Source organism: Archocentrus centrarchus, chromosome 10 (genome assembly GCF_007364275.1).
Source record: "Archocentrus centrarchus isolate MPI-CPG fArcCen1 chromosome 10, fArcCen1, whole genome shotgun sequence".
Lineage (NCBI taxonomy): Eukaryota > Metazoa > Chordata > Actinopteri > Cichliformes > Cichlidae > Archocentrus > Archocentrus centrarchus.
Window position 1 is genome coordinate 22,718,784 of NC_044355.1, and position 24,059 is coordinate 22,742,842.

Sequence of the window (24,059 nt, forward strand, 5' to 3'; positions counted from 1 at the left end):
TACACTGACATGCAGGTTCCACGGTGTTGGTCATCACTTTTCAGGTAGGACTCTTCCCAACCCCCATGCTTGCTTATGGGTAGTTGATCTGAAACTCATTTATTAATCTTTAGAAAAAGTAATATGAAAACTGCGACTGTAACTCAAACCTTTTATTCATATCAAAAATGCAACAAATATAGAACACACCATACATTGCAAATCCATTTTACACAATAAAAGTTATATCAACAAACCAACAACTAACATGTATAAAATTACACAACACATAGCACATAAAAATATTTACAAACTAAATAAGTAAGTTAATGAAATGTTTTAATTTTGGTGCTACAAAAAAAACAAAAAAACATGGCATAAATTCCTATTTTTACTTTTTTATCCATTACAGCAATGAGCGCACATGCTTTGTAGACACCAGTGTGGATTACCTACTGTAAATATGCTGAGCATTGTAATAGTGATACCATCAGAGAATCATAGTTCCCATAGTGGAACAGACTGATGTCAGCACATGATGTCGGATCTAGGATCTGTTAATAATGAGACAGATCTGATAGAAATGAGCTTCAGTTAGAATAAAAGCTGACTGAAGATCTGATAGTGACTCTGGCTGTGGTTTCGGGGAGAGACAACTGTAGTCTGCTGCAGCTGACTAAGCTGTTTCTGTGAGAATTTAAATTTTTTTACTCAGTTGTCACACGCTTTGTTGACCTCAACTGTCGCAGTCAGCGCAAATATACGTTGTGTTTGTGTATTTTCTACAACGGACCCTCTCTTAAACAAAAATAACCAGACAAATTTCCCACCAAGGGTCTCTTCAAACAACTTCTCCCCCATCGATGTCTTATTAAACCTCTGAGCCCTCACGATGATAGATGACTCCCGTCGAGCTGAGCGTAGGATAAAATTGACCGCCGGAGCCATTGTACTGACTGAGAATGGGGCTATTGTAACCTAGTGAAGAGTGGCTGGGTGAAGAGGAGAGAGCAGGTGGAGCTGGCGCTTGCGGTACCCACTCTGAACCACCTGAGTTGGCAGAGTAGGTACTAAAGCTTCCCGGCTGTGTGGGTCTATGTGGCCCATCCAAAGGAATGTTCATCTGCACTGACCTGCTTAACCCGCTACCTCCCACCTCATTCGATCCCCCCGCTGAGACTCCAGACATCTCAGATAAGAAACTGCTCAGGCATGGCGTGGGACCTGACAGTGAAGGTGAGGGAATCCTGTCCGGTGCGGGCGACATGTTTAGGCCGGGGTTGCCGGAGTGTTTCGGGCTGCCCCTCTCGCTGTCACCTGATTCTGGAGGCCCTGAAGTGCCGTCGCCACTGGAGAGGGAATCAGACTTTCTCTTTCTTTTGCGGCGGAAGTTTCCGTTGTCAAACATCTTTTCACAGTTTGGGTCAAGTGTCCAGTAGTTGCCCTTACCTACATTATCAGGGAGAAAATAGATTTTAGAATTGAAAATGCATATAACGAGTTCATTAAAATAATTAAAAGCACAGCCATGAATATGCAAAAATGACATACCTGGATCGTCCTCATCTCTTGGTATCTTTTTGAAGCAGTCATTAAGTGACAGATTGTGTCTGATAGAATTCTGCCAGCCTGCTTTGCTCTTGTTGTAGAAAGGGAAATTATCAGCGACATACTGATAAATTTGACTCAGCGTCAGTCTCTTGTCGGGTGCTCCATGGATAGCCATGGCAATGAGAGCAGAGTAGGAGTAAGGGGGGCGAACCAGCTTCATCAAGTCTTCTTGTGACGGGAGAGAAAACCAGCTCAGTTCCCCTCCTGGACCCCCAGCTCCAGGTGGACCCAGGTAAGGCCTCTGCATGCCATAATGCTGAGGAACAAAGGGAGGGCCAGGATTACCCGGCGGGCCGGTGGTAGCCAGGTACGGTGATGTGTTGATCCCAGAGCTGTTAAACCAGAGGTAAGGGTTTGAGGACGAGCTGGTGTAGTCGGTTAGCTCGTAGGTGGTAGGAGTAGTGCGCTGAGGACTTGGCAGTGAAGGTGGAGGGTAGAAACAGTCACCGTACATGCTGAGCTCTGGAGGCTCCTGGCCGAGGCTCGGGAACTGGGGGCCACACCGAGGAGGAGACTGACTCTGGGCCTCAAACGAAGACATTGTCAAGTTTCTTCTCACTTCTCAGCCTCGTCTTAATTCTTCGCCTTTGATGGGTTTTTTTTGTTCTTCTCGATGCCGAACTCTTTCTCTTCGTCGCAAAAGTCCTACTCTTGTTCTCCACTGTTTTCTAGTCTTTGTCCTTGTTGTATGTCAAGATGTCACCTGCCACACCTTTATGTTTTCCCCCTGGAAACGCCCCCTTCTACTTTGATTGGCTGTTTTCTCAGGTGAACTCTTTTTTTTTTTTTCTTTTTTCCTGTTGTCAGCTAGTTGAGTGCTTTAGTGGAAAAAATATTTTCCACTAAAGCTTTTTGCCTAACATAAATTTTTTGTTCAGTCATTTGTCCTTTTATTGGCTATTATGAAGCTAAGATTAAGTTTAATATTAACTGACTGATAATTTTGTTAACACCCTGGTTAATGATTTTTTAACCTTAACAAACAATTTATATTCAAGATATAATAGTAGGCTATTTAGTAATTGATTACATTAGAAATATTCCTTAAATAACTTTATGAAAACAGTTCATTAACAAAACAATATATTGCGGCAATATATACTGCTACACAGCAAGTAGGAAAAGTACTTAAGTATTTGCCTCCAGCAATGCAGAGCAAGAATGGGCTGTAAGCAGAATCAGAGTGACGGCGTCATATTCAGATTCCGTTTATGTAACTAGGGGATTTAAACTACTACAGGCTTTCATAACTGAATCCAAATGACCATTTGTGATAATGTAAAGAATACACTAACATACACTCTTCACACATGATAGCAGATTAGTTTTATGCAATTCGTGTGTTAAAATAGTGTATGACTGTGTGAAATAGAATATATGCGGTAAGTTCAAAGAGCCGTTTGTGAGTTGACAATGCGCGTGTTTATTTTTCTTTCTTACACTGGCGCGAGACCCTTATTTTCCAAAGCAGCCGACCCACTTTCTGAAGGTAAGTTTTTAAGTTTTGAACATTACCCTCAGACTCATGTTAGGTGCCGTTTTTCCTCTTATCAAGCTGGCACAGCATCTTCGTTTTAGAAGTCTACGTTACTAACTTTGCCCCCAAAATCACCTTGCTAACAACAACAACAACAACAACAGACTGTTTCCTAGCGTAAGCTAACGTTAGCTGTTTCCCTGCGGAGGAGTTTGGATTTGTGAAGAAGACGCGGTGAAACAAATAACACACGTCTGTAATCAGGATGGCCGATTCCTCCGCTCCCCGCGACCTTCCACGCAGCGGCGACGACGACGACATGTTGGAGCTGAACGAGGATTTGGAGAGAATGATTGAAGACGTTGAGAATATGACAGGTATGAAACGTTGACTTTGTTGTGGCACTTTAACACAGAGAGGCGCGAAGCTGTGCTAACTGAAATGAATGCCTTTACTGTCTGCCTGCCTGCAGTGCAGCTGACCTGGATGGCCTATGATATGGTGGTACTGCGGACCGGTCCGGAGCTGGGAGCCAGTATACGGATACTGGAAGAAGCTTATCGCAACTGTAGGGCTGCCGTCTGTGGAGACCCTGATCAGGAGTGACGGACGGACAGATCTGCTGAGACAGCTGTCACAACACTCATTCAGATGTTATGCTTATTGTAAGAGTTTTGACTTGGATGAAACTGTGTTTTAAAAGTTTTAAAGTTGAAACTCCAGCACTTTTGTTTGTGGTATTCAGAGGTGTTTAAGTCTTATCTTGTTCCCGACTTACTTGCACTAAAAGCGGTGTTTTGATGATTACGTCATTGTTACAATGGACTGTAAAGCTTGTTTCCTGGCTATTAAAGTGATCTGTTTAACATGTTGAAATTTAATAAATTCATTCAACCTGAAATGAGATTGTGTTCTGTCATTTTTTCCCTTTATTTGTTAGAGCTCTACCCTAAACATGAGGCGCACCATCACCATTCACAATTTCTTGTCACATTTGATTAACCTTGTGTATGCTGATTAGTTGACCAACTGTTCTGTTTGTATGAAATTCATTTTCAGATGGAAAACACAAAGGAGGGTGAAGACGAAGCTGCCGCTAATGCCTGCATTGATCTGGCCAACATAATAAGAGAGCTGGATTGCTTTTCAAGCTCCATGGATCAACTGGCACGTATGTTTGACTCCCTCACTTTCTGCTTCCAAAATGTCAGAAAACATCAATTAATGTCACTAACATGAAGTTTCTGATCCATTTGCAAATATTCAAAGCGGGTGATGAAACTGCTCTCCCAGATGTGAAATGGGATAGCTACAAGGGCATGATGCACCGGCTCAGTCTTGCTTGTCAGTGTCAGCGGTGAAGAGCTCCATGATACTACATGATGTTGATCAGACTGTGTTCTGCTGATTGGTAGATAGGAGTAACTGAAGGGTTTCACACGTGGCTGTCTGTCAGGCTCTCTGATGTGAGGCATGCGACTGCTTTTTTTTTTTTTTTTTTGCCACGGGGGACAGTTGTGTGCAATAAAGCTGTCAGATCAGTCTATTATCTGCTCACTTAAATATCTAGAAGCCTGGGCATGAAGAGCTTTTTTTTTGATTGTTTTTTAAACTAAGTTATCACTCACATTTAAAAAAAGTATATTGCCAAAGATTTAATGCTGACATTCAGTTTTCCAGAAAAAGTGTTCCTCCAAATTGCCGTCTCTGCGTAACTTGTTGTCCGGTGCATTTTGGGTCGAAAGTGCCCATCAAGACATCTCTCAGATTCAGCTAATTTGGCTTGCGTTAAATTGTTTTATAAATCTGGGTTACATAAAAATATGTTGCCTTCAGTCACACTGAAAAGGAAGTACTGTTTGAGATGGCAAGACAAAAGAGCGAACGACCTACTATGTTAATGTACGCTTTTTAAAATTCAGACTGTGGTTTTAAAGTGTAACAATAGTTGATAGATCTGAGGCAGCTGTGAAACAAGATATTTGCTTTCTTCCGGCAGTGCGAACCCATCAGAGGCAATGCGAACTGATCGTTTGCATTGGCCACCCTGACAAGTTGGCGCTTCTGAAAATCCAAGAGGCAGTGAAGCAGCAGTCCCCAGAGGTGTGAAGAAAGGAGGTAATGCTGTGCACCTTTCTATACAAACCATGAGCCAAGTAAGAAAACATAACAAAAATAATAATTCTCTCATTCTGTTTGCTAAAAATACAAGTGAAGGGAGCAGAAAGAGGAATTGCATAACAATGACCTTTGAGAGTGAAAATTGTGACATTTATTTAGATGTTCTTACAAAGATTTTGAATAGGCCACGCATGCATGCATGCACACAAATTAGCATATATGAGCACAGAGAAAGGCGCGAACACACACTCATTAAGGCTGCTGTCGGCGCTGGTCAGAGTGCTGCAGGGTGCAGCAGACAACTTTGGAGCTGCTCTTCAGAAGTCTGGTCTGTGGCATCAATGAGCCGCAGCGGGGTGTGTGTGTGATGGGCAATCATCTCTTTCACCCCAGGGAAACTCTGAAGCACAACAGCACACACAAAACATGATTTGGGGGGGGGGTTAATGACGCAATGCAGCACAAGTTGGCATCAAACATTCCCCGAGGCGTGCCGCAAGATGGGAACTTATCAGTTTACTTTGAGCGAGCACGATGATTTTTTTCCCCCCTCTTTCATTTTAACATTACAACCTCATCGTTTTCAGTTTACCTGGGTGTTTTTGAACCCACTGCCGAGGGAGTAAGTGTTGCCTTGGAAACGGATTTTGATGTTGTAAACCTTGCCTTGATACAGCAGCATCAGGGTGAAGGGGTGCTCGACTGAGCCTTTTGAGCTGTCCCTCACCACAAACGCACCATCCTTAAAGATACATACATGTACAACACTAAATACACAACCCCGTACATTCACATGATGCAGGCGGTAACATTTCAGATTTGTGTGTGTGTGTGTGTGTGTGTGTGTGTGTGTGTTTATCTGCTCTAGAATGAGAAGGTGCAACACCTGACCTTGTTCACCTCCCGAAGAGCAATCTCAGCTTGATGTCTGGTCACCTTTCCTCCATACCAGCTGCGACCCAAGCCCTGGGTGCACCATGACAGAACAGTCAGTGTAAGGGTAGAGCTTCACAAATTAATCAGCCTGGTTAATGAAAAGCAGTTTCCTGAGTTCTCATAGCAGATTTATTTGTCTCTGTTGCTTTTCTCTTTGTACATTGCGATCCGCTGTTTCCTTTCTGAAAGTGCTCGTTGTTTATGAATAAAACTGTTTTTTGTACATTTGTATATATTTCACCTTTCTCGGTCTTGGTATAAAGTTGCATTCCTCAGTACTTTGTGTTATTGCTGATTGATCTGGAGTTAATTTGCTTGCCCTGAAAGAGGAGAGATTCAACACACACAACTGTTAAGCAATTGCATTGAGTTAAAGCCAAAGGCTTTTTAATGCTCATGTATTGTTCAGATTGTTCTACCTATTGGACGCCTCGGTAGGCTTAGGGACTGTTGGATGATGAAGATTGCTGCCAGCGTCCTTTACAGCACTGCCCTCTTGTGGACATTATTGATGATGTGAAATAGAAATGACAAACATTATGACAACATTTTGTGTAACATTTTGCTGCCCAACTATTCCAGCATGTTGCAGACTGCATACTTAATTTTGGAATGTCTTTCTGGGACAGTCTAGGCTCTTCAGGCTTCTTACTCCGGTCTATATGTGGACCTACTGGCAGTAGGAATTAAAGGAAAAGAAGAGAAAAGGAAAACAACTCTTTCAATGAATGTTTTACATACAGTACAGAACTCAACATCATCACTGGTAAATCAAGTTTGTGGAATAAATGAATGTGTGTTACCTGGTGGCTTTAAGAGTCTTTCGAGGATGTGATTCCCCCTTGGGGATGTTGGCAGTGGAGGTTTGGAGGTTCTTTGAGTGAGCGTTGGATCGGGAGCAGGGTCTGTATATATGTTATCATACATGCAGGAAACATACGCACCAATTCTGCTTTCAGAAGAGCACGCTGGTTTCACAAAGATATGCTTTGACTACGGGTTCAATAAACCAAATAGCAAAACCTCTGTTAAAATTCTACATTCATCTTTAGCACAAAGCAGTTTAGTCACTGACTTAAGCAAGACTACTGTGCAATAAATACTTGGTATTTTTTTAAAAGAAAAAAGCTATATTACCAGTGCTGCAGCCTCTAAAAAAATAACTCCATAATACTGTTAGCAAACCACAAATTTTAAGCCATGTTTTCCTCTTTTTGTTGTTGACTCACACTAGTTAAATGTCACTGCTTGGTGCCACAGTCTTAGGCTTGAGTCAGCCTGGGGGGTAAAGTGTCTATTTTGTTGGCTTTAAATTAGTCGTTTTTGTTGGCCTTACTTGCCTTAGACTAATCTAAGACTGCACTAACCATACAGACAAGTCTAAATTATCCCTTTGAAAGTGTCCCCAACTTATGTAGGTACTAAGATGCTTTTATATATAACTGCATTTCTTTATACAGTACAATGTTTCTGGCTTGTTCTCCATTACCTTTGCAGCCCAGAAGCTTCGGTCCTCTCGGGGGTCGTGGTGGCTTCACAGGGTCTCTAGCAGCAGACAGCTTGTGTTTACCTTCATCTGTCCTGTCACTGTATTGCTGCACATCCGCAGTGCAGCTGGAATTTTCTTCTGCTTCCTGATCTGGACCCTCATAGACTGTGTCATCACTGTCGCTGTCCTGAGCACAGCCCAGACAAGTGATTCAAGCATAACGCATTAATGCAATTCATCACAAAAGCAGGTTTTTTTCCTTCCGTTTTTACACAACGTTTTAAGTAGGTAATTGAGTTGATACACTCACGGACCACTTTGTTAGGCACATCTGTTCAACTGCTCGTTAACACAAATATCTAATCAGCCAATCACATGGCAGCAACTCAGTGGATTTAGGCATGTATATCAGTTTATGATCACGCTGTACCCATCTTCTGATGGCTGCTTACAGCTGCAGCAGCGGGATAATGTACCATAGCACAAAGCTCAGATAATTTCAAACTGATTACTTGAACACAACAGTGAGTTCGCTGTACTCAAATGGACATGATCATTGGATCTCAATCAAACAGAGTACTTTTGGGATGTGATGGAATACGAGATTTGCATCATGAACGTGCAGCCGACAAATCTGCAACAACTTCATGATGCTGTCATGTTAATGTGGACCAAGATCTCCGAGGAATGCTTCTGGCATTTTGTTGAATCTGTGCCACAAAGAAAAATTACAGTAATTGTGAAGGCAAAAGGGGTCCAACCCAATACTAGCAAGGTATACCTAATGAAGTGTCCAGTGAGCGTACATGTATATACTGATCAAATAGCCACATTTTTACTTACAGACTCATCTGATTCCAAAACTTCTTCCTGTTGTACAAATACTGTAGTAGAATGAATTGTAAAAAGACGACTGTGACACCTTAAGAAAGATCTTGGCACAATATTGCGGGCACAGCTGAACTGACTTTACCTTTACCTTGTTTTGGAAACATCAGTGCTCTTAATCTGTACAAAAAAATATAGACACGGGTCAGCTTTGACGCTCAGTTAGTGACTGTTTTAGAGTCAGCTAAAGCTATAAATACAGTTTGCTTACTTGTGACCAGAGGCTTTCTTGTTCTCTTCTCTGTTGATTTCACTTTGTATCTTAGTAATTATTCTATAAAGACGTGGTACAGACACATCAGTAAAATATTACCAAAAAAATTACTGTTCTACGGTCTAATGCAAATCACTGTGAAACATGCAAGCAAACGATATGATGAACCTTCATCTCTTCAGAGATTTTTTAGCTGATAATTTGTCAGTTTAAGAAAAATCTTTTCAGTCAGACTCACGGGCGATAGAGGCAGGGAAACACCTGTAGGTCAAACTCTGTCATATGCTAGATGATGTAGATTTGGATATCATGAAAGTTAGAAAGCCAGCATTATTGTGATTTTCAGAATAATAAAAATGAAATGGGTTACACACACCTACCATGAACTGTGCTCCATTTATGCTGCTCTTCATCACCACTCTGTCGCAGCCCGAAAATTTAAGCTGCAGTGAAAGCAGAGCAGGCCAATTACGTTTCATTGTATGTTTGGCGTTTTACTTAAAGTAGCGAGGTCAGGAAGTGATGCTTCTTTAGATTAGGTATTATTAAGTAAAACATGCTGCATTCAAATGTTGCAAAGAATCATTCCAACAAATGAATGGAAAAGCAGGAAAAATAAGTTGTTCGTGGGTAAACGCTGATCGTTTGTTTTCATTAATCAAGTAGTTGTATAAATGTTGTAGCATACTGCATGTTAATCAGGAGTTACTTAAGTATTTCAGATGGTATAAACATGTCTACTTTCACCCTCAAGCCACCTTTTTACTACTCACCCTCCTCATGTAGTCAGCTAGAGTTTGGGGATTCCATCCCATCACCTCTGCTTTAGCGGGAACATTAGAGAAACTCATACTTGTCTCGTAAATAATGACTTTCACTTAAAAATTGAAGACGTTACTTCTCAGCCGTCATCTTACTCATCTTTTGAAATAATAGGTCTAAGATTACCTCTGTGTAGTCTCACCCTAAACATGTGTGTGTGTGGTTTTTTCTTCTTCTCACCTTTTGTGTTAGAGAAATAAAAAGCTTCAGTGGTTAGAAGGAGCCTTGAATAGAGCTGCATAAGCTCGATCTCTAAACACGGAGGCTGCTGAAGTCATTTCCCACACACACAGTTATTGTGGTGGAGTCTGCTCAAAGTTGTTTGTCAGATTGTTGATTGGACAGCAAAGTTGCAACATGAAATGCAAAGTTCTTAAACAAATAGCTTTAATAACTCCTGTTTATATGCATAGATCAATACTGGTATTGGATTAGATGTCACATTGTGAACTTTGTTTATAAGCTTTTTATTACCATTCCAGCCTTTATTCTTATATTAGGTTGTGTCTGGTCTTGTTTCCCACCTGCAGCTCAACCGTGTGAGACCTCTTGGTATCTCACACCCTAGTGATAGAGGAGGGCAGCAGTGAGAAGGGGTGATCAATCACGCTCAGGCCCCCCGAGCCATTCTGGGAGAATACACGAGTTCCCCTGGGGGGTCCTTGTGGAAGAACCCCCTACCTCTGTTTTCTTCCTTTATCCTGATCTGGAAACATACCCATGTGACATGAAACTGCCACCAAATGCAGCATAAATAAAAAGAAAATGACAAACCACTTTTGTGTATAGGTGTTGGGTCAAAGTGAGTTCTCCCTAAAAAAAGAAAAAGAAAAAAAAAGGCTTACTTTATTGAGTCTAAAATGTTTGAAATGTAAATTTCACAAAGCTGCTACAAGATGAATAAATGCACTTTGTTGAGAAAAAGTTACATTATCTTCAAATGCAGGGTCTGCTCTGGGGCATCTCACTTGTCGAGTGCATCCAAGCACAGCTGAGCATCATATGGGAACAATATGGAACTGGTAATGTATTCACTAGAGAGCAGAGATAAAGCATTAGGGCCTCCAGTGGGGCAAAACCTTCATTAACGCACAGCAGGACAGCCTGGGAAATACAGGACATCCCTAGAGGTAAACAGACAAATGGGAAGTGTGGGAGGGAGCGTTTCGGGTCGGTGAGAGTGTTACTTGTTTTCTCCAATAGCCAGGAATTTAATTCGGTGTGATACTTTTCCGACCCTCGGCTGTGGTAGAACCCAATTTTGTCCTAAAACAGTATATCAGCAAACAGTATGTTGTTTATTTGTGGAGTTCTGTAACTGTTTGCCGCAGTGTTGCTGTGTTTGTGCTTAATATTACATGTCAAATTTCAAATAGCAAACATGGGTGGACACTGAGTAAGTTTGCTATGTTGCCCCAGGTCTTGTGGCTCTGCTGTGTAGAGACACCAGGTAATCAGAGAATTCATGTCAGAATTTCTCACTTATCTCGTGTTTATTGGTGCTACAGTAACTGGTCTGTAAAGACAGTGAAAGATCCCTGTCACCAGACCCATAACTGTTAGATTCCCTCCCCCTCTACCTTCCCCTCCAGGCATGGACCCCCTAAAGAAGGTAATATCCATGCCATCACTCATTTAGTGGAATCAGTGACAGATTTATGACACATCCAGCTGAGAGGCAAGCTTTTGGAGATGCAGGGGGTGCAGGAAAGAAGGAAGTAAATGAATGGCTTCTTTAAACACTGACAGGCCAGTGGTCAGAGATAGGTCTTCGCTTACACCTAATTTAAAATGATAAGATGTTGTTATTTTCTAATTGTCTGCTTACATACACAAGACCAGTGTAACAGAGAATAAACACCAAGCTTTAGCCTTACTGTGTTGAGATACATTTGCATTCCTTTGGGATGTGAGAAAGACTAGCGTGGGGAATGGTGTTGCAGATTACCAAACACCCTCTAACTTCAATGGTGGAAGTACTTCCCTAATTTGTCTTTCAAAGGCTCTTTGCTCTTTGAATAAAACCAATCTACACTGACATCAAAGTGATAAAACGTGGATTGACGCTGGATCGACACCTCGGTTTGGTGTAAGATGCGCGATGTTATCCATGTAATCCCCTTTCAAATGTATGCACTTCACTCTTATTATGCGTGTGCGCGCTGTCATAAAACCTTATGGCCCTCTGAATTATCTACAGCAAAGCTGAAGCTGTAAATGAAAACATTCAGAAGTTCTGGTTTAAAAAAAAACAATCTTTTAATTCCAACAATATTAATAAATAGACACCAGGAACATAAGAATACAAGGGGAAAAGTGCAAACAGACAAATCCATAAACGCAATCGTTTTCATTTGGGTCCACGATCTCTCCGTCTCAGGCCATCTCCATCTTCCCTCTTGGCACACACGTGTTTGACTGTGACGCGAGAACAATCCTCGCAGTGCACTCTGCAGCACCAGTGGAATTTGCAGTTGCAGCTGCTCGCTACCTCCGTGCGTTTCTCTTCCACTCTCAGGCCGCATTCCTGACACAGCCTGCGGCAGCTCCTTCTTTCCCCTTGTGTCAAACCCTGTCCATGCAGCAGACACTCCCGGCCCTCTGTGCCGTGCACCCCTAAGCTGGTGTTCTTCCTGCAATAGTCCGGAGAGTCCTGCAGGTAGATGAGCTCTGACTGGGCGATGCTGCCGAGCGCGTCCATGATGGCACCTTGGTTGTCTGCGCTGTTACCGGCATTCATGCGCTTTTGGTCGATGTCCAGTTTTTCAGCGTGACTGTACTTGATCTTTAAGTAATTGCCGACTGCTCTGAAATTGGACAGCTGTGTCCAACAGGTTTTTATACTGCAGCTCTCAGACATCCCATGGCATCTGCAGATACGCGTCATTGTATCTTTCACAGCCTGTTGGAAACAAGGGTCTGTTAGTTGCTGGTAATACCTTAGCACTGAGCGATAAAGGATTAATGCAGGATTAATTATGCTCATAAATTACTTACCAGCCGTCCAGCCGCGTTGTTGTGCAGGTTGACAGCAGCCCTAGAGTCCTGACCTGTCTCTTCCGCGTCCACGTACTCTTTGGAAATCCTCTCTCCAAAGTCCACGCTAGCACTGCAGCCACCCCACAACCATTCGCGACCGCCTGCGCGTCACAATTGATGATTAACAAGTTGCATGTTGCTAAATGGCGCAACTAATTACATGTATTACATGTATGCACTGATATGAATACTCACCCATCTTTCCGTTCTTGGAACCATCGCAGCCACAGTTTTCGAGTTCTCCAAGACTGCAGTTCCTGGTCAGAGTGTACATGACCGCTGCTGAACTGATAGCATGAACGAAAGCCGTCTCTCTGGTGGCTGAATGAGAGGAAGCATACAAGTTCTACTCGCGCAGCCTCTTATATGATACATATCCAGCATTCACTAATTACGCAGAAATATATAGTTATCATGCTATGGTAATCATACATACTACAAAGGTGTAAAGAAAGAAATGTCTTGCGGTTTAAAGGTCACTATATCCAAAACTGAATCGACAACATAAACATGAAAAACAGATACAGACCCACATTCAGAGGTGTGTATATTTTCATTTTCAAACAGGAGTAAAAGCCTATATAAACGACATCTGTGTAGCTTTCTTTATCCATCTATCACGTGATAGGGCAGCAGTTACTGTGATGGCCAAAAAAAAAAGTTGGAAAAGTACTGTGACGGTATAGATACCCATCTGAATAATCTCTTGTGTCATGTGCCCCCCCACCCCAGAATCCAGAGAAATCTGCGATAGAAGCGATTGGGGGGGCGTAGGGGGTGCGGCTGCCACCAACAGTCTAGGCATTTCTAGCTGGAAATGCCGAATAAAAGCGCAGGCTCCATAAAGCTATGATCTACCTCGTTTTAGTCCTTTAAGCTGGGTTGCGCTGTCCGGGCAGTTCCATCTGTCCCAGGCAAACTGACGTTTGCACTCCTCAATTCCAATATGTGTGCCCACCTGCACGCTCCTTGCGAAGGTGAGATAGTCCTGCAGAAGAGGCAGTTGTCTCTCTCTCGCTCTTTTCAATTATATTCAAAATGTGAAAAAAAAAGGTCGCCATAATGAAAGCAAACTCAAACAGGCATTTTTAAAATTTACCTTTGACCCCGTCATAAGAAAGTTGCTTGCGACCCTGAGGAATAAATAAATAAATAAATAAAACATATAATTCTGTCCTGAGTTCACTTATTTAAAAACTTACATGCAACCAGTGTATAAATGTCTTACCAAGCACATCCCGGATTAATTTTGTATAAAACAAAAAGCAACCCAAAAAATGATCGCACCATGTTCGTGTATCCTGTTAGCCTATAGAGATGCAGGTATTTTGACCCCATGAGTTCTCTCTTACTTTACCGCGGAGGAAATTTAAGTCTTGTTCTTTGTTCCAGAGAACCGAGAAAGCTGATTGGGCGACCGGTTCGGGAAACGCCTATATTCGCACTTCAAAGGTTGGCATTAGGATGTAATTTATTTACTTCCCAAAGGCACCGACATATTAATAAGAGAATCGGAATTTCTCCACTGACAAATTGGAGGCAGTCGTGTATACTGTATAAAAATATTTATTATTTTAAATAATAATTATTAGGTAGACTTTTAAATATACAACCAATTTCAGTGACTCACACAAGATAAACAGCAACAAATGTACGCTGAACTCCCAACAGCGGAATGCTTGGGGATATTGGTCCCCAAAACAAAATTTGGACTATGTACAGAATCCATTGACTGAAGGGGGGGGGGGGGGGGGGGGGGACTTCAAAAGAATTTTGAAATAATATCCATGTGATACAGAATAATCTCTGCTGTAGCTCATAATTGTAAAACTGATGAATATGATGAAAATCCTGAGTTCATAGTCTGTGCAAGAGATGTCAATCATTGTTGGTCCGCTTTGTTCCTCCGCTTCGCTCCTTTATTCTTCTTCCTCCTGCTTTTCTGTGCACAGTAATATTTAGCTACTACTCTCTTGCATTTTTCACACTTGACTGTGCAGCACCAGTGAAATTTGCAGTTGCAGCTGGTGAAAACCTCTGTGAGCTTCTTCACGACTCTGAGGCCGCATTCATTGCACAACCTGCGGCAGCTATTTCTCTCCCACTGGGACATGTTCTTGTCCTCCTTAAAGCACTCTCGTCCCTCTGTACCGTGTAATCCCAGGCTTTGGTTCTTGACACAGTAATTTGGAGAACTTTCCAGGTAAATGAGCTCCGTTCCAGCAATGCTCAAAACAGTGTGTGTCACGGCTTCTCTGTTGTCCGCGCTGTTACCTGCTCTCACCGCCTTCTTGTCCATTTCCAGTTTCTTTGCGTGTTTGTACTTCATCTTCAAGTAGTTGCCTACCTCTCTGAAATCGGCCATCTGCATCCAGCAGGTTTGGATGGTGCAGCTTCCAGACACTCCGTGACACTTGCAGGCTTTCCGCATGGTAACTTTGATGGCCTGCCAGGAGAGCGAAAGCAGAAAATGCCAAAAGCGCACGAACGTGAGCACATGCCCGGATGCCACGGATAAAAACAAGGAGCTCATTTTCCCTTTACCAAGCCGAGCTAGTGTCACATGCGTAAAACACTAGTGATGTAAAACAACAGTCAGTAATAGTAAAATAAAATCTTACCAGTCTGCCTGCCTCGTTGTTATGCAAGTTAACCGCTGCGCGCGAATCATGCCCATCTTCCAGAGCGTCCACAAACTGTTTGGAAATCTTCTCCCCAAACGCCACATTGTCACTGCATCCTCCCCAAATCCATCCTGTACCGCCTAGTACAAAATAATACATGATGTTATTCCGCTGTAAGAATACAAGTCAGTTTCAGATCGCCCACTCTAACTGTGGATAGAATACAAATGGAACAGATGTTTACCTGGCTGTCCAATTCTCGAGTCATCGCAGCCGCAGTTGTCGATGTCCCCCGCAGTACAATTCTTGGTGAGCGTGTACATCACTCCCGCAGCGCTGATGGCATGAACAAAAGACGTCTCCCTTGTCGCTACAATAAATGGCAACGCACTGCTTTACTTGGATATCCAGTTTGGCACCATTAATGCGTAATAAATGCACTCCAATTCTGTGCGTAAAAGTTGCTTTGTGCACAAGCGCATCAACAATGCTGTCAAGAAAGCGCAGGACCACACCACTTATGATTGCTGTATGATACAGATATGTGTAAAGTTTGAGTTCTTACCACTCCGCAGGCTGTTATGTGGGGACAACGGAAGCGTGTTCTCTGGACAGTTCCATTTCTCCAAAGCGAACTGGCGTTTACACTCTTGTATCCCATTCTGTGCGCCCACTTGCACACTGTTAGCATAGGTCAGATAGGCCTTGGATGAGAAAGTAAAGGGGTTGTCATTGCCATTATTAATGTCGGTATTAATTATATAGAATTTGGCTGACCGGAACAGGTTTTACGTAGCATTCATTTTCAAAACATGTATTTACCTTTGGTCCGGCCATCAGAAAATTATTCACGGGCCTGTAGAAAGAAAACAAGACATCCACGTTAATGGTATAAGTCATCGTACCAATAGCAAGCCCAGACACACCGTAACATTTCAAACTTTATTCCTGAGATAAACATATAAATAAATAAATAGAAAAATACTTACCAAGCGGACGCCAGTTGAAAAAGACAGAACAAATACAGAATCAAGGTTGCAGAGAGATTCAGTGGTTGCATAGCGTGTTTATTCCAAGCTGAGGCCTGTGTGACGCATTCCAGGTGGGAGCACCAAGAAAAAAGAAGGCAAGAAGTTTGCTGCCCTGCGCCGCGCTGGTGATATTTATATGGTCTTGCCCCCTTTGACTGACAGATTTGTCCAGCAAGTAGCATTTTACTGTGAAATGCGTCAACAACGACATTGGCTGGGAAACCGTCGGTGCATAAGTGCACTTCAAAGAAGAAACGCAGACGAATTCACCTGTTGTTCCCAGGCTCTGGCGCTAATTATATGGTTTTCAACAGAGTATATAACAGAGTATAAATCAGTATGTCCGTCCATATGAACACTACGGAATAATTGAAGCTATCTTGTAATCATCTCCAAGGCTTTGTTAAAAGAGATTTGGGAATAAATGTATTATCTGAGACGAATTATAGATCATAATTCACACATCGAGTGGCCTTTGTATGGGTGTCATGGAGCGATTTATTGTTCAAGTGGCCATAAACATGCCATTCACAACACAAAGATCATATAAATAAAATCACTGAAATTCAGTTCTGAATGCTGAATCGCCAGGCTTGCTGTGTAGTTGAAACAGTTGGGAAATGGCACCAGTATCCCAGGGTGACAGAGTAACTACAAAGCCTTACAGCCTTTCAGGAGTGACAGTATATAGTCATGTAAATACTGCCTCACACATCGGAGAAATTGGCACCATCGTGATAATAGGATAATAGATGTTTCCCTGGGAAACAACTTGGTGCGAAAACAGTCTGGAATTTACAAGAGTAAACACACGCATGAGGATTGTAACAATTACAAAGCGGCATCACACGGTCAGTTTATTACATCATATGTTTAGTTTCACTTTTGACCGAATCTAAAAACTGACTGACAAGTTTTATGTAGGATAAACACTGGATGATCTCTTCACTCTGATCACGTCTAATCCCGCGGATTCTCTCTCTCGCTTTGGTCCATATAATCAATCAGGAGTCATCGCCACCAGTTTCTGCCTTTTCATACTTTTACTGGGACTTGGGGAGGGAGCTTGTCGGATCCCCGTTAAGCCACTCAAAATCCCTCAAAACAATTATTCACTCAACCTGCACAAAAAGCAGAGATGTAGGTGATGATAATCCTCACTAATTAGATATCAGCTGCATTCGTGACTGAAACCTGGATCCCCGCCCCCTCCCCGTTCTCAAAACGTTGAGCATAGTAGGACCTTTAACGATATTAATGGGTTTACTGATAGAAACAATCCATCTGGGCGTGCCTACGTGATGACGTAAGTATCGAAACTGACTGCGGGTGAGGGCAGAACAGCTGGGTTACAGGGCAGCATTTTTAACGAATGTTGCAGAGGCCACATGGGTATTTTTACTTCACCTATTAAATGTATAGGTTTTTTAATATACACTAAACAACCCCACTCTCCCCCCGACACGCGCGCGCGCGCGCGCACACACACACACACACACACACACACACACACACACACACACACACACACACAAAGAAAGAACTGGAGGTACCGCTTTGTTTTTATGTGCTGTACGGATTATAAATTTTGAATTTCAGTGTCAGGATTTTTTTTCCCGTTTTTAATAGCTATCATGACGTGAATAATATGACGTTAATGAAGCTGATCTAAATAACACTGCGGACACACGAGGCCAGTGAGCATTGGTGAAGGACTTGCAGTGTGAAGTCTGAGAAATGGGTCTATAAAGGCTCAGAGGGGTGACACGTTTGACAGGCGGAGGGAGAGTGGCAGGAGCAACACCGGCAGGCGGAGATTTTGGGTTATAAATCACTGATATTGTTTGCGGGGAGCGATTTGTGAAAACTGAATGAAGTCTGTTGGAGTATTAATTACTGTTGACAATGTATGGTTATTCTTCAATAACCATAATTATCAGTTGTTGCATAATCCTGAACTTCAGCTGAACACCTTCAGAACTCAAAATGGCTATAACCACAGCTTTTACAAGAATGTTGTGATTAAATGAAATTAATATGCACAATATTCACAGTTTCATGTTTCCCTCTTCAGACACAGGTGATGCAATCAAACGTAACAATAGAAATGATTAACTATTTTAATGTGCTGGAATTACCCCACCCACCCACTCTTCCACTTCGTGCTATTTGGCCAGCTGTGCCATTTAACTTTAATGTTCAATATAAAATAATCTCAAATTTTAACAGGAAAAAACACTGTAGAGTCTCAAGGAAACACTCTGCTTTGTTGACTGACTTTTTCTGCTTTCCTTCGGAGGTTTGTCCGCAGCATCACCCCTCTTTTACCCACATCTGCAAATCTCCTGACAAAGAGAAAGAGGTTACATTAACTGAGCCCAACAGCAGACCTTTGAAGTTTAAGAGTCAATAAATATATGAAAATGACTCATCTTTGTGATATCTTTTATAGAATCACGGACTGGAAGTTTTGACTTGTGAATGATGCAGTGAATGACAGACAGGTTAGGGCTGGTTTTTGCACAGAGGAATGTGGCTGCTGTATCGGTCCATCACAACAGCTGCACCATCAGCTGCGAGGCTGGCCAGCAAACCCTGGAGGTAACATTTCTTCGGAGATCCGTTCATTGGCTTTCTAACTGCAGGATGGCACAGACAGCAGCCCCGTGCATAACTGGAATTTAACAAGCTGCAGCTCTCACCTTTGTAGAGAATTCCTGTAAAAGATGACACTGAATCGTTTTCATTTTGCTTTTATTTATTTAGTGGTAGTTTTCACAATGAAACTGCAGCGCTTGGTGATGATCTCTCCAGTCAAGTATAAAAGCTAACATGACAGTCTAGCTTGAAACTTTAGCTGGTGAGGTGAACAGAAATGAATGATTTCATAATTATGAATTAATCTTGAATAGTTACCAAAATCAGTTTTCTGGTTAATTTATCATGTACCAAGGCATAAACAGACTAAGCAGCTGCTTGGGGCACCCACACCAGCAGGGTCGGCCCCCAAGAGCCATTGAAATGTCACACAAGACAGGCTGATAAAGATATATTTTTGTGTGTGTGCATGACATATCAATAGCAATAATCCATCTATCCACCTTCTTCCACTTATCCAATGCAGGGGCACTGCAGCCTATCCCAGGTGCTATATGTCATGAAGCAGGGTACAGCTCAGACAGGTCACCAGCATGTTGCAGAGCTAACGCAGAGACAGACAACCATTTGCACTCACATTCGCACCTAAGGGGAATTTAGAATCACCAACTAACCTAACCCCCCCTAATTACATGTCATTAGACTCTGGAGAGAATCCATGCAGGCAGGGGAGGAACATCCAAACTCTGGCAAGATGCCGCTGCCTGTGTCAAAGCTGGGGTCACATTCATGCACACTGTAACTGTTTGCAACTGTCATGACAATTCCTCTGGGGTGGAAAAAAAGAATGGAAAAAAAAAACACAGGAAGAAAAAAGCAGCAAGATAAAGGTTTGTTTCCATGCATAATTGGAATATTTTATCATAAACTTTCACTAACAAATACATTAGTTAAACAGAAGCATCAAATGAGAGTTTCGGTTATACTGAATGTAAACCAGGCATCATGGTTGGTAGCCTACCTTTAGCTCACTAGACAGTTAGCATCCTAAAGTGCATATGTGAGCTTTATGTTTGGATTACATTCCTAAATAACCACTTTATCATAATGTAAGTTAGCTAGTTCTTCTGAGTAAAACAACTGTTACTCATTAGGCTGCTTGTTTTTCTGTAATGAAAGTTTTCTGAACAAAGGGACTATGCTAGTCACATGCTAGTGGGGAATTCTTCAACCTATCCTAGTGCCAGGTGGAAAGATATCCAATTAATATGTAACTATCATTGTCCCATTATGACACAGAGGTTTTGTTTCATAGATTTTGGGGTCTTTGGCGTTACATTTCAACATTGTTACCTCTCAGTTAGTTATGTAGGTGTTGTTTTGCTTATTAATTGCTCTGACATATTAGTTTGCTAAAAGCTGGTAAAACAAACTCACTAAACTATTTCCCCACGAGCACTGCTGAAATATTTTGAAACACTGCTAACAACATCTGCCCATGATGCTTTCCAGCTCAGTGTAAACCATGATAATGGTTGTGTTAGATGTGCAACGCACAAATGATGAAGCATGGACAATATACAGTTAACACTGGCAGCGAGGGATGGGTGATTGGTTTATCCCCTAATCGAATTTTGCTTAAGGCCCCATAAAACTTTGAGCTGGTTCTGATTAGCCGCCAGCACTACATTTTGTGATTGCAAATCTTAAAGTATTGTAAAAATTTCTTGTCATCACATTAACATTAAGACTCTGACATACATATAGTAAATAAGATGTACACTGGTACATACTGCAGTTTTTTGTTGTTGTTGTTGTTGTTGTATATTTCAATGTGTGTATCATTAGTTTTATTTCTTTGCCTCATAAGTACTGTGTGTCTGTGTGTTTTTCATTGTCTTGATTTGCACATCTACACAAATGAGACAGCACAATGCACAGGGCTGACTGGTTCCATGTCTTCATATTTATTTCATAAATAAAAGTAAAAAGTTTATTAAGAAAACATCCCACATGACTTGACTTCAATTGCCCCCATGTCCATAACCAACTCCCCACCAGCCCTGCAGCCTGGATGCCTGCCTATCTCTCTGTGCTACATCACTACACTACACTTCCCAGTTTGGCAACATTGGAAACATGTTAGCTATAAGCTAACAGCACAAGACAGGCACCCAGGCTGAAGTTTTCATATTGGTTATAGAGCCCCCTTATGAGGATGCCATATTCCCTTATAGCATCCTAGGGAGCTCAAGAGCACCCTTTTCTGAAGACAATGAAAGCGATTCAAATACTGTGATAATCAAAAGAAAGTGCTTTTTTGCTGTGGCATCTCAGCTTCTTTTCTTCATGTGCTCAAGTCAAGGTGTGGCATCGCCTTTCCTCTCTTGCTCAATGGCTGCAAAAGAAGAGAAAAACAGACCGTTGGTGGGCTTGTGTTCAGTAAACCTGTGAGAAGATGCTGCTTTTTGATTCTGCTGTGTATCAATGATGTGCTGACGCTGCAGCTGCTTGCTTCAGTGCTCCGCTGGCTGACAGTGCGGTCTTTAGACAGCACAGGAAATGATGATGAGGAGCTACTGACAGTAATAAATTGTTGCAGAGGGTGAACACACATGTACGCGAGCACTCACTCTCTTTGGTGGGCAGAGGGTTTTTCTCTTTTGTCTCCGTCTTCTTCAGCTTCGTCTTGTCGAAACGAGCGATCTCAGTCATGTCGGGCTTGTCAGACATTTTGGCTGGAAAAGGTGAGAAAGATAACTGAGCACACAGATTTGACATTTTCCCGTCAAGCCTCATGTTGTGATAATGCGGCATCTCATAAACAGTCATTTATTAAAAATCAAAATCAGTGTAGTGAATTGAAAGTTCCTCACAGGAGCCTTTGAATCTGTTCAAAGCTTTGTCTAGTATTCAGCGTAATCTTTGCAGTCGATAAAGGGAGTGGCTACTACATGGGCTGCTCAGACTACATGGATGCATATGGGTGGTGGCTGCCTCCCACTCGTGCTCTACCTTCATATTAGCTTCTCCGAAATGTCGATGTGGTTAACATGTGCCTGTTTTCACCCAGCTGCATTTTCTTTCCTTTGTCTCTGCTTTTACCTCTCTAAGGCCAAAGTCTTTGTTCTCTCCCTCTGCATCATCTCTCTCTTTCTCTCTCTCTGTCTCTCTCTCCTTACCGCATCCACCCCTGCAGCCTTGTGGATGTAGGCAATGCTCCACAGGCTCCACTGCAGTCATATTCCTAGGCTAGCCTCAGGTCTGACTAATCTGCCTTTGACAGTCTAGCCCAGTCATGCGTGTTTGAGCCGCTGCTCTGTCAGAGACTTCTGTGGAAATATGACAAGCCCACAAGCCTGCAGCAAGTCATTTGCAAACCAAGCAACAGTAAAATTATTCTCACTAGTGTGAATTTGAATGAGGCCTAGTAAAATCACTTTGACAAAGAAATAGATATGCCGGGCACATGGCCAGAATTTTAAAGGCGCACTGAATCATTTCTTTATCACGACATGTATATCCACTTATGGTAACCACTAATATTAATAGCAGCGATTATATTCTCATCCTTTCCAATTCATTATTAAATCCAATTATCCAAACATTTGCAATATTGTTTCTTTATCACTATGACCACCACCATCCTCAACATCCCTTTTTCTCATCATTTCGTCTGTTTCCATTGCCCATCCAGCCACACCCAAATCCTTTGTCTGAGTCCTGGTTAAAAACAGAACTAAAGAGAGACACACAGAAACAGAGCAATGAAGAGCACACTGAAGGAAAGATGAGTCTTTCTTACCGATGTTCCACAAAGCAGTGGGCTAAAATCCACCAGCAGGGAGGGACACAGACGCAGAGCTGGAGAAAGGAGAGCGATACGGAAGCTGAGTGATTCTGCCGGTGTGTGCACGCCTGCCTGCATCCAGGGTGTGGGTATAAGAGAGAGGGAGGGAGGGGGAGAGAGAGATGGTGGAGAGAGAATGACTGAGAGCTTGGTCAGTCTTCCTTTATGTCATCAATATTAATGTTCTCAAGGGAAAGGACTAAAGAGAGAGCATACACTAACAAGAAGCTGTTTTGTGTAGATCACCTAAAATCGGTGTGATTAATTATTTAGTTAATACAGTGTGTGTATTCTAGATTGCCTTAAACCCTGTTTTGCTGAGTAAGTCTGGGACACAATGCATGAGGTGCCAAAAAGGGGCGTTGATCTATTTCTATAGCTAACCACAATGGTGTTTAATGCAGTGTGTATCAATGAGAAATGACACCCACAGTCACTGTGGTAATTCACTTTTTAAATGAGTCATTATAACCTGTATATGTGTCAGATATAATAATTAATTACGTAGTAGCAGTTTATTTTTACTGAGGCATACCATGGACTGATGCCACATTCCACAGCAAAGTATCACGGGGTGTCTTTGCTGCACATGGTCTCAGCATCTGCAATGGTGAATAAATAAACTGTTACACATCTTTGTGCATGTTCTCTCGGGGCCTATGTGACTAAAGTACACATTAGCATGATGAGCAGTCACACACAACTTTGTTATATTTCTCCCCAAAACAACTAAAACCACCAAAACAGGAAGCAGGTCACATAGAGTTAATAAAACACTGTGTACTTTCAACAATAACCTTCAGTATTTCCTGTTTTAGAAGACGTGAAAGCTTCTCTAATGTACACATCGTTACACAGCAGCACTTAAAGAATAAGGGAAAAAAAAAACAGAAATGCATGTTTGCAGCTGCCAAAAAAAACGCCTTTGCTTTAATTTATAGTGAACTCTAAATGTGCAGTGGCCTGATTTTATTACAGCACAAAAAACATCCTACTGAAACATGAATGCAAAAATATAAAGTAAATACAAGAAGATGCAGGTAAAGCAGTAAAATAAAATACTAAAATGACCATAAAACTCAGTGTAGGCATCATAGAGCTGTTTGACAACGTATATGTACACTCTAATCATTGAATACTTGAAATTTATTAAATAAAGAATGTAAAGGGACATGGCAGCTTGGGTAATTAGTACAGCAGAAAACTATTTCTTAATTTCTATATACTGTAGCATGTACAGTGTATAGTTTGCAATGCATATCCTGAGAAGAATCTTTATAAAAATGCACAAAACAAGGAAATAGACAAATAGCAGCACAAAAGAAAGAAAGAAAGAAAGAAAGAAAGAAATCACATCATCAAAGTTTATATAACTAATAT

General features: G+C 41.9%; 6 protein-coding genes across 8 annotated transcripts; 1 reads left to right on the forward strand and 5 right to left on the reverse strand.

The window, feature by feature from the left end:
- Positions 1-282: 282 nt before the first annotated feature.
- foxi3b (forkhead box I3b) lies at positions 283-2,286 on the reverse strand. The gene is made up of 2 exons (XM_030739747.1): positions 1,531-2,286; positions 283-1,428 (listed from the first exon to the last, which is right to left on the reverse strand). Exons 1-2 carry the CDS (start codon positions 2,129-2,131, stop codon positions 851-853), a joined length of 1,179 nt encoding a protein of 392 aa, XP_030595607.1. The 5' UTR covers positions 2,132-2,286; the 3' UTR covers positions 283-850.
- Positions 2,287-2,797: 511 nt separating this feature from the next.
- On the forward strand, positions 2,798-3,957 carry syce3 (synaptonemal complex central element protein 3). 3 transcript variants are annotated; one of them, XM_030739916.1, is made up of 3 exons: positions 2,798-3,079; positions 3,332-3,444; positions 3,540-3,957. In XM_030739916.1, exons 2-3 carry the CDS (start codon positions 3,333-3,335, stop codon positions 3,671-3,673), a joined length of 246 nt encoding a protein of 81 aa, XP_030595776.1. In that variant the 5' UTR covers positions 2,798-3,079; position 3,332; the 3' UTR covers positions 3,674-3,957. The 3 variants fall into 3 exon arrangements, with proteins under 3 accessions (XP_030595776.1, XP_030595775.1, XP_030595773.1); XM_030739915.1 differs by having other exon boundaries at positions 2,800-3,079; positions 3,276-3,444; XM_030739913.1 differs by having other exon boundaries at positions 2,802-3,079; positions 3,232-3,444.
- Positions 3,958-5,462: 1,505 nt separating this feature from the next.
- lcp2b (lymphocyte cytosolic protein 2b) lies at positions 5,463-9,566 on the reverse strand. The gene is made up of 14 exons (XM_030739793.1): positions 9,489-9,566; positions 9,096-9,158; positions 8,954-9,000; positions 8,713-8,775; positions 8,587-8,621; positions 8,457-8,497; positions 7,614-7,800; positions 6,928-7,029; positions 6,726-6,797; positions 6,544-6,619; positions 6,366-6,444; positions 6,080-6,154; positions 5,781-5,930; positions 5,463-5,588 (listed from the first exon to the last, which is right to left on the reverse strand). The coding sequence occupies exons 1-14, from the start codon at positions 9,564-9,566 to the stop codon at positions 5,463-5,465; spliced, it is 1,194 nt and encodes a 397-aa protein (XP_030595653.1).
- Positions 9,567-11,887: 2,321 nt separating this feature from the next.
- LOC115787279 (protein Wnt-8-like) lies at positions 11,888-13,866 on the reverse strand. The gene is made up of 6 exons (XM_030739886.1): positions 13,805-13,866; positions 13,676-13,709; positions 13,435-13,564; positions 12,772-12,897; positions 12,535-12,677; positions 11,888-12,439 (listed from the first exon to the last, which is right to left on the reverse strand). Exons 1-6 carry the CDS (start codon positions 13,864-13,866, stop codon positions 11,888-11,890), a joined length of 1,047 nt encoding a protein of 348 aa, XP_030595746.1.
- Positions 13,867-14,458: 592 nt separating this feature from the next.
- Positions 14,459-16,260, reverse strand: LOC115787271 (protein Wnt-8-like). Its single transcript, XM_030739874.1, has 6 exons — positions 16,190-16,260; positions 16,023-16,056; positions 15,766-15,904; positions 15,445-15,570; positions 15,198-15,340; positions 14,459-15,022 (listed from the first exon to the last, which is right to left on the reverse strand). The coding sequence occupies exons 1-6, from the start codon at positions 16,258-16,260 to the stop codon at positions 14,459-14,461; spliced, it is 1,077 nt and encodes a 358-aa protein (XP_030595734.1).
- Positions 16,261-20,773: 4,513 nt separating this feature from the next.
- tmsb2 (thymosin beta 2) lies at positions 20,774-22,775 on the reverse strand. The gene is made up of 3 exons (XM_030739472.1): positions 22,635-22,775; positions 21,463-21,567; positions 20,774-21,227 (listed from the first exon to the last, which is right to left on the reverse strand). Exons 2-3 carry the CDS (start codon positions 21,560-21,562, stop codon positions 21,190-21,192), a joined length of 138 nt encoding a protein of 45 aa, XP_030595332.1. The 5' UTR covers positions 21,563-21,567; positions 22,635-22,775; the 3' UTR covers positions 20,774-21,189.
- Positions 22,776-24,059: the final 1,284 nt, after the last annotated feature.

Excerpts from the sequence above, each read along its gene's own strand:
- foxi3b (XM_030739747.1), bottom strand. The coding sequence starts at position 2,131 with ATGTCTTCGTTTGAGGCCCAGAGTCAGTCTCCTCCTCGGTGTGGCCCC. Across the intron at positions 1,429-1,530 it reads AAGAGATGAGGACGATCCAG|GTAAGGGCAACTACTGGACA; the intron begins GTATGTCATTTT and ends CTGATAATGTAG.
- syce3 (XM_030739916.1), top strand. The coding sequence starts at position 3,333 with ATGGCCGATTCCTCCGCTCCCCGCGACCTTCCACGCAGCGGCGACGAC. Across the intron at positions 3,445-3,539 it reads AGACGTTGAGAATATGACAG|TGCAGCTGACCTGGATGGCC; the intron begins GTATGAAACGTT and ends GCCTGCCTGCAG.
- lcp2b (XM_030739793.1), bottom strand. The coding sequence starts at position 9,566 with ATGAGTTTCTCTAATGTTCCCGCTAAAGCAGAGGTGATGGGATGGAAT. Across the intron at positions 7,801-8,456 it reads TTTTGGAATCAGATGAGTCT|GACAGCGACAGTGATGACAC; the intron begins GTAAGTAAAAAT and ends GGCTGTGCTCAG. Across the intron at positions 7,030-7,613 it reads GAAGCTTCTGGGCTGCAAAG|ACCCTGCTCCCGATCCAACG; the intron begins GTAATGGAGAAC and ends ACATATATACAG.
- LOC115787279 (XM_030739886.1), bottom strand. The coding sequence starts at position 13,866 with ATGGTGCGATCATTTTTTGGGTTGCTTTTTGTTTTATACAAAATTAAT. Across the intron at positions 12,678-12,771 it reads TTCCAAGAACGGAAAGATGG|GCGGTCGCGAATGGTTGTGG; the intron begins GTGAGTATTCAT and ends TGTGACGCGCAG. Across the intron at positions 12,440-12,534 it reads ACAACGCGGCTGGACGGCTG|GCTGTGAAAGATACAATGAC; the intron begins GTAAGTAATTTA and ends TGTTTCCAACAG.
- LOC115787271 (XM_030739874.1), bottom strand. The coding sequence starts at position 16,260 with ATGCAACCACTGAATCTCTCTGCAACCTTGATTCTGTATTTGTTCTGT. Across the intron at positions 15,571-15,765 it reads ACATAACAGCCTGCGGAGTG|CGACAAGGGAGACGTCTTTT; the intron begins GTAAGAACTCAA and ends CATTTATTGTAG. Across the intron at positions 15,341-15,444 it reads CTCGAGAATTGGACAGCCAG|GCGGTACAGGATGGATTTGG; the intron begins GTAAACATCTGT and ends ATTTTGTACTAG.
- tmsb2 (XM_030739472.1), bottom strand. The coding sequence starts at position 21,562 with ATGTCTGACAAGCCCGACATGACTGAGATCGCTCGTTTCGACAAGACG. Across the intron at positions 21,228-21,462 it reads CCCTCTGCCCACCAAAGAGA|CCATTGAGCAAGAGAGGAAA; the intron begins GTGAGTGCTCGC and ends CTTCTTTTGCAG.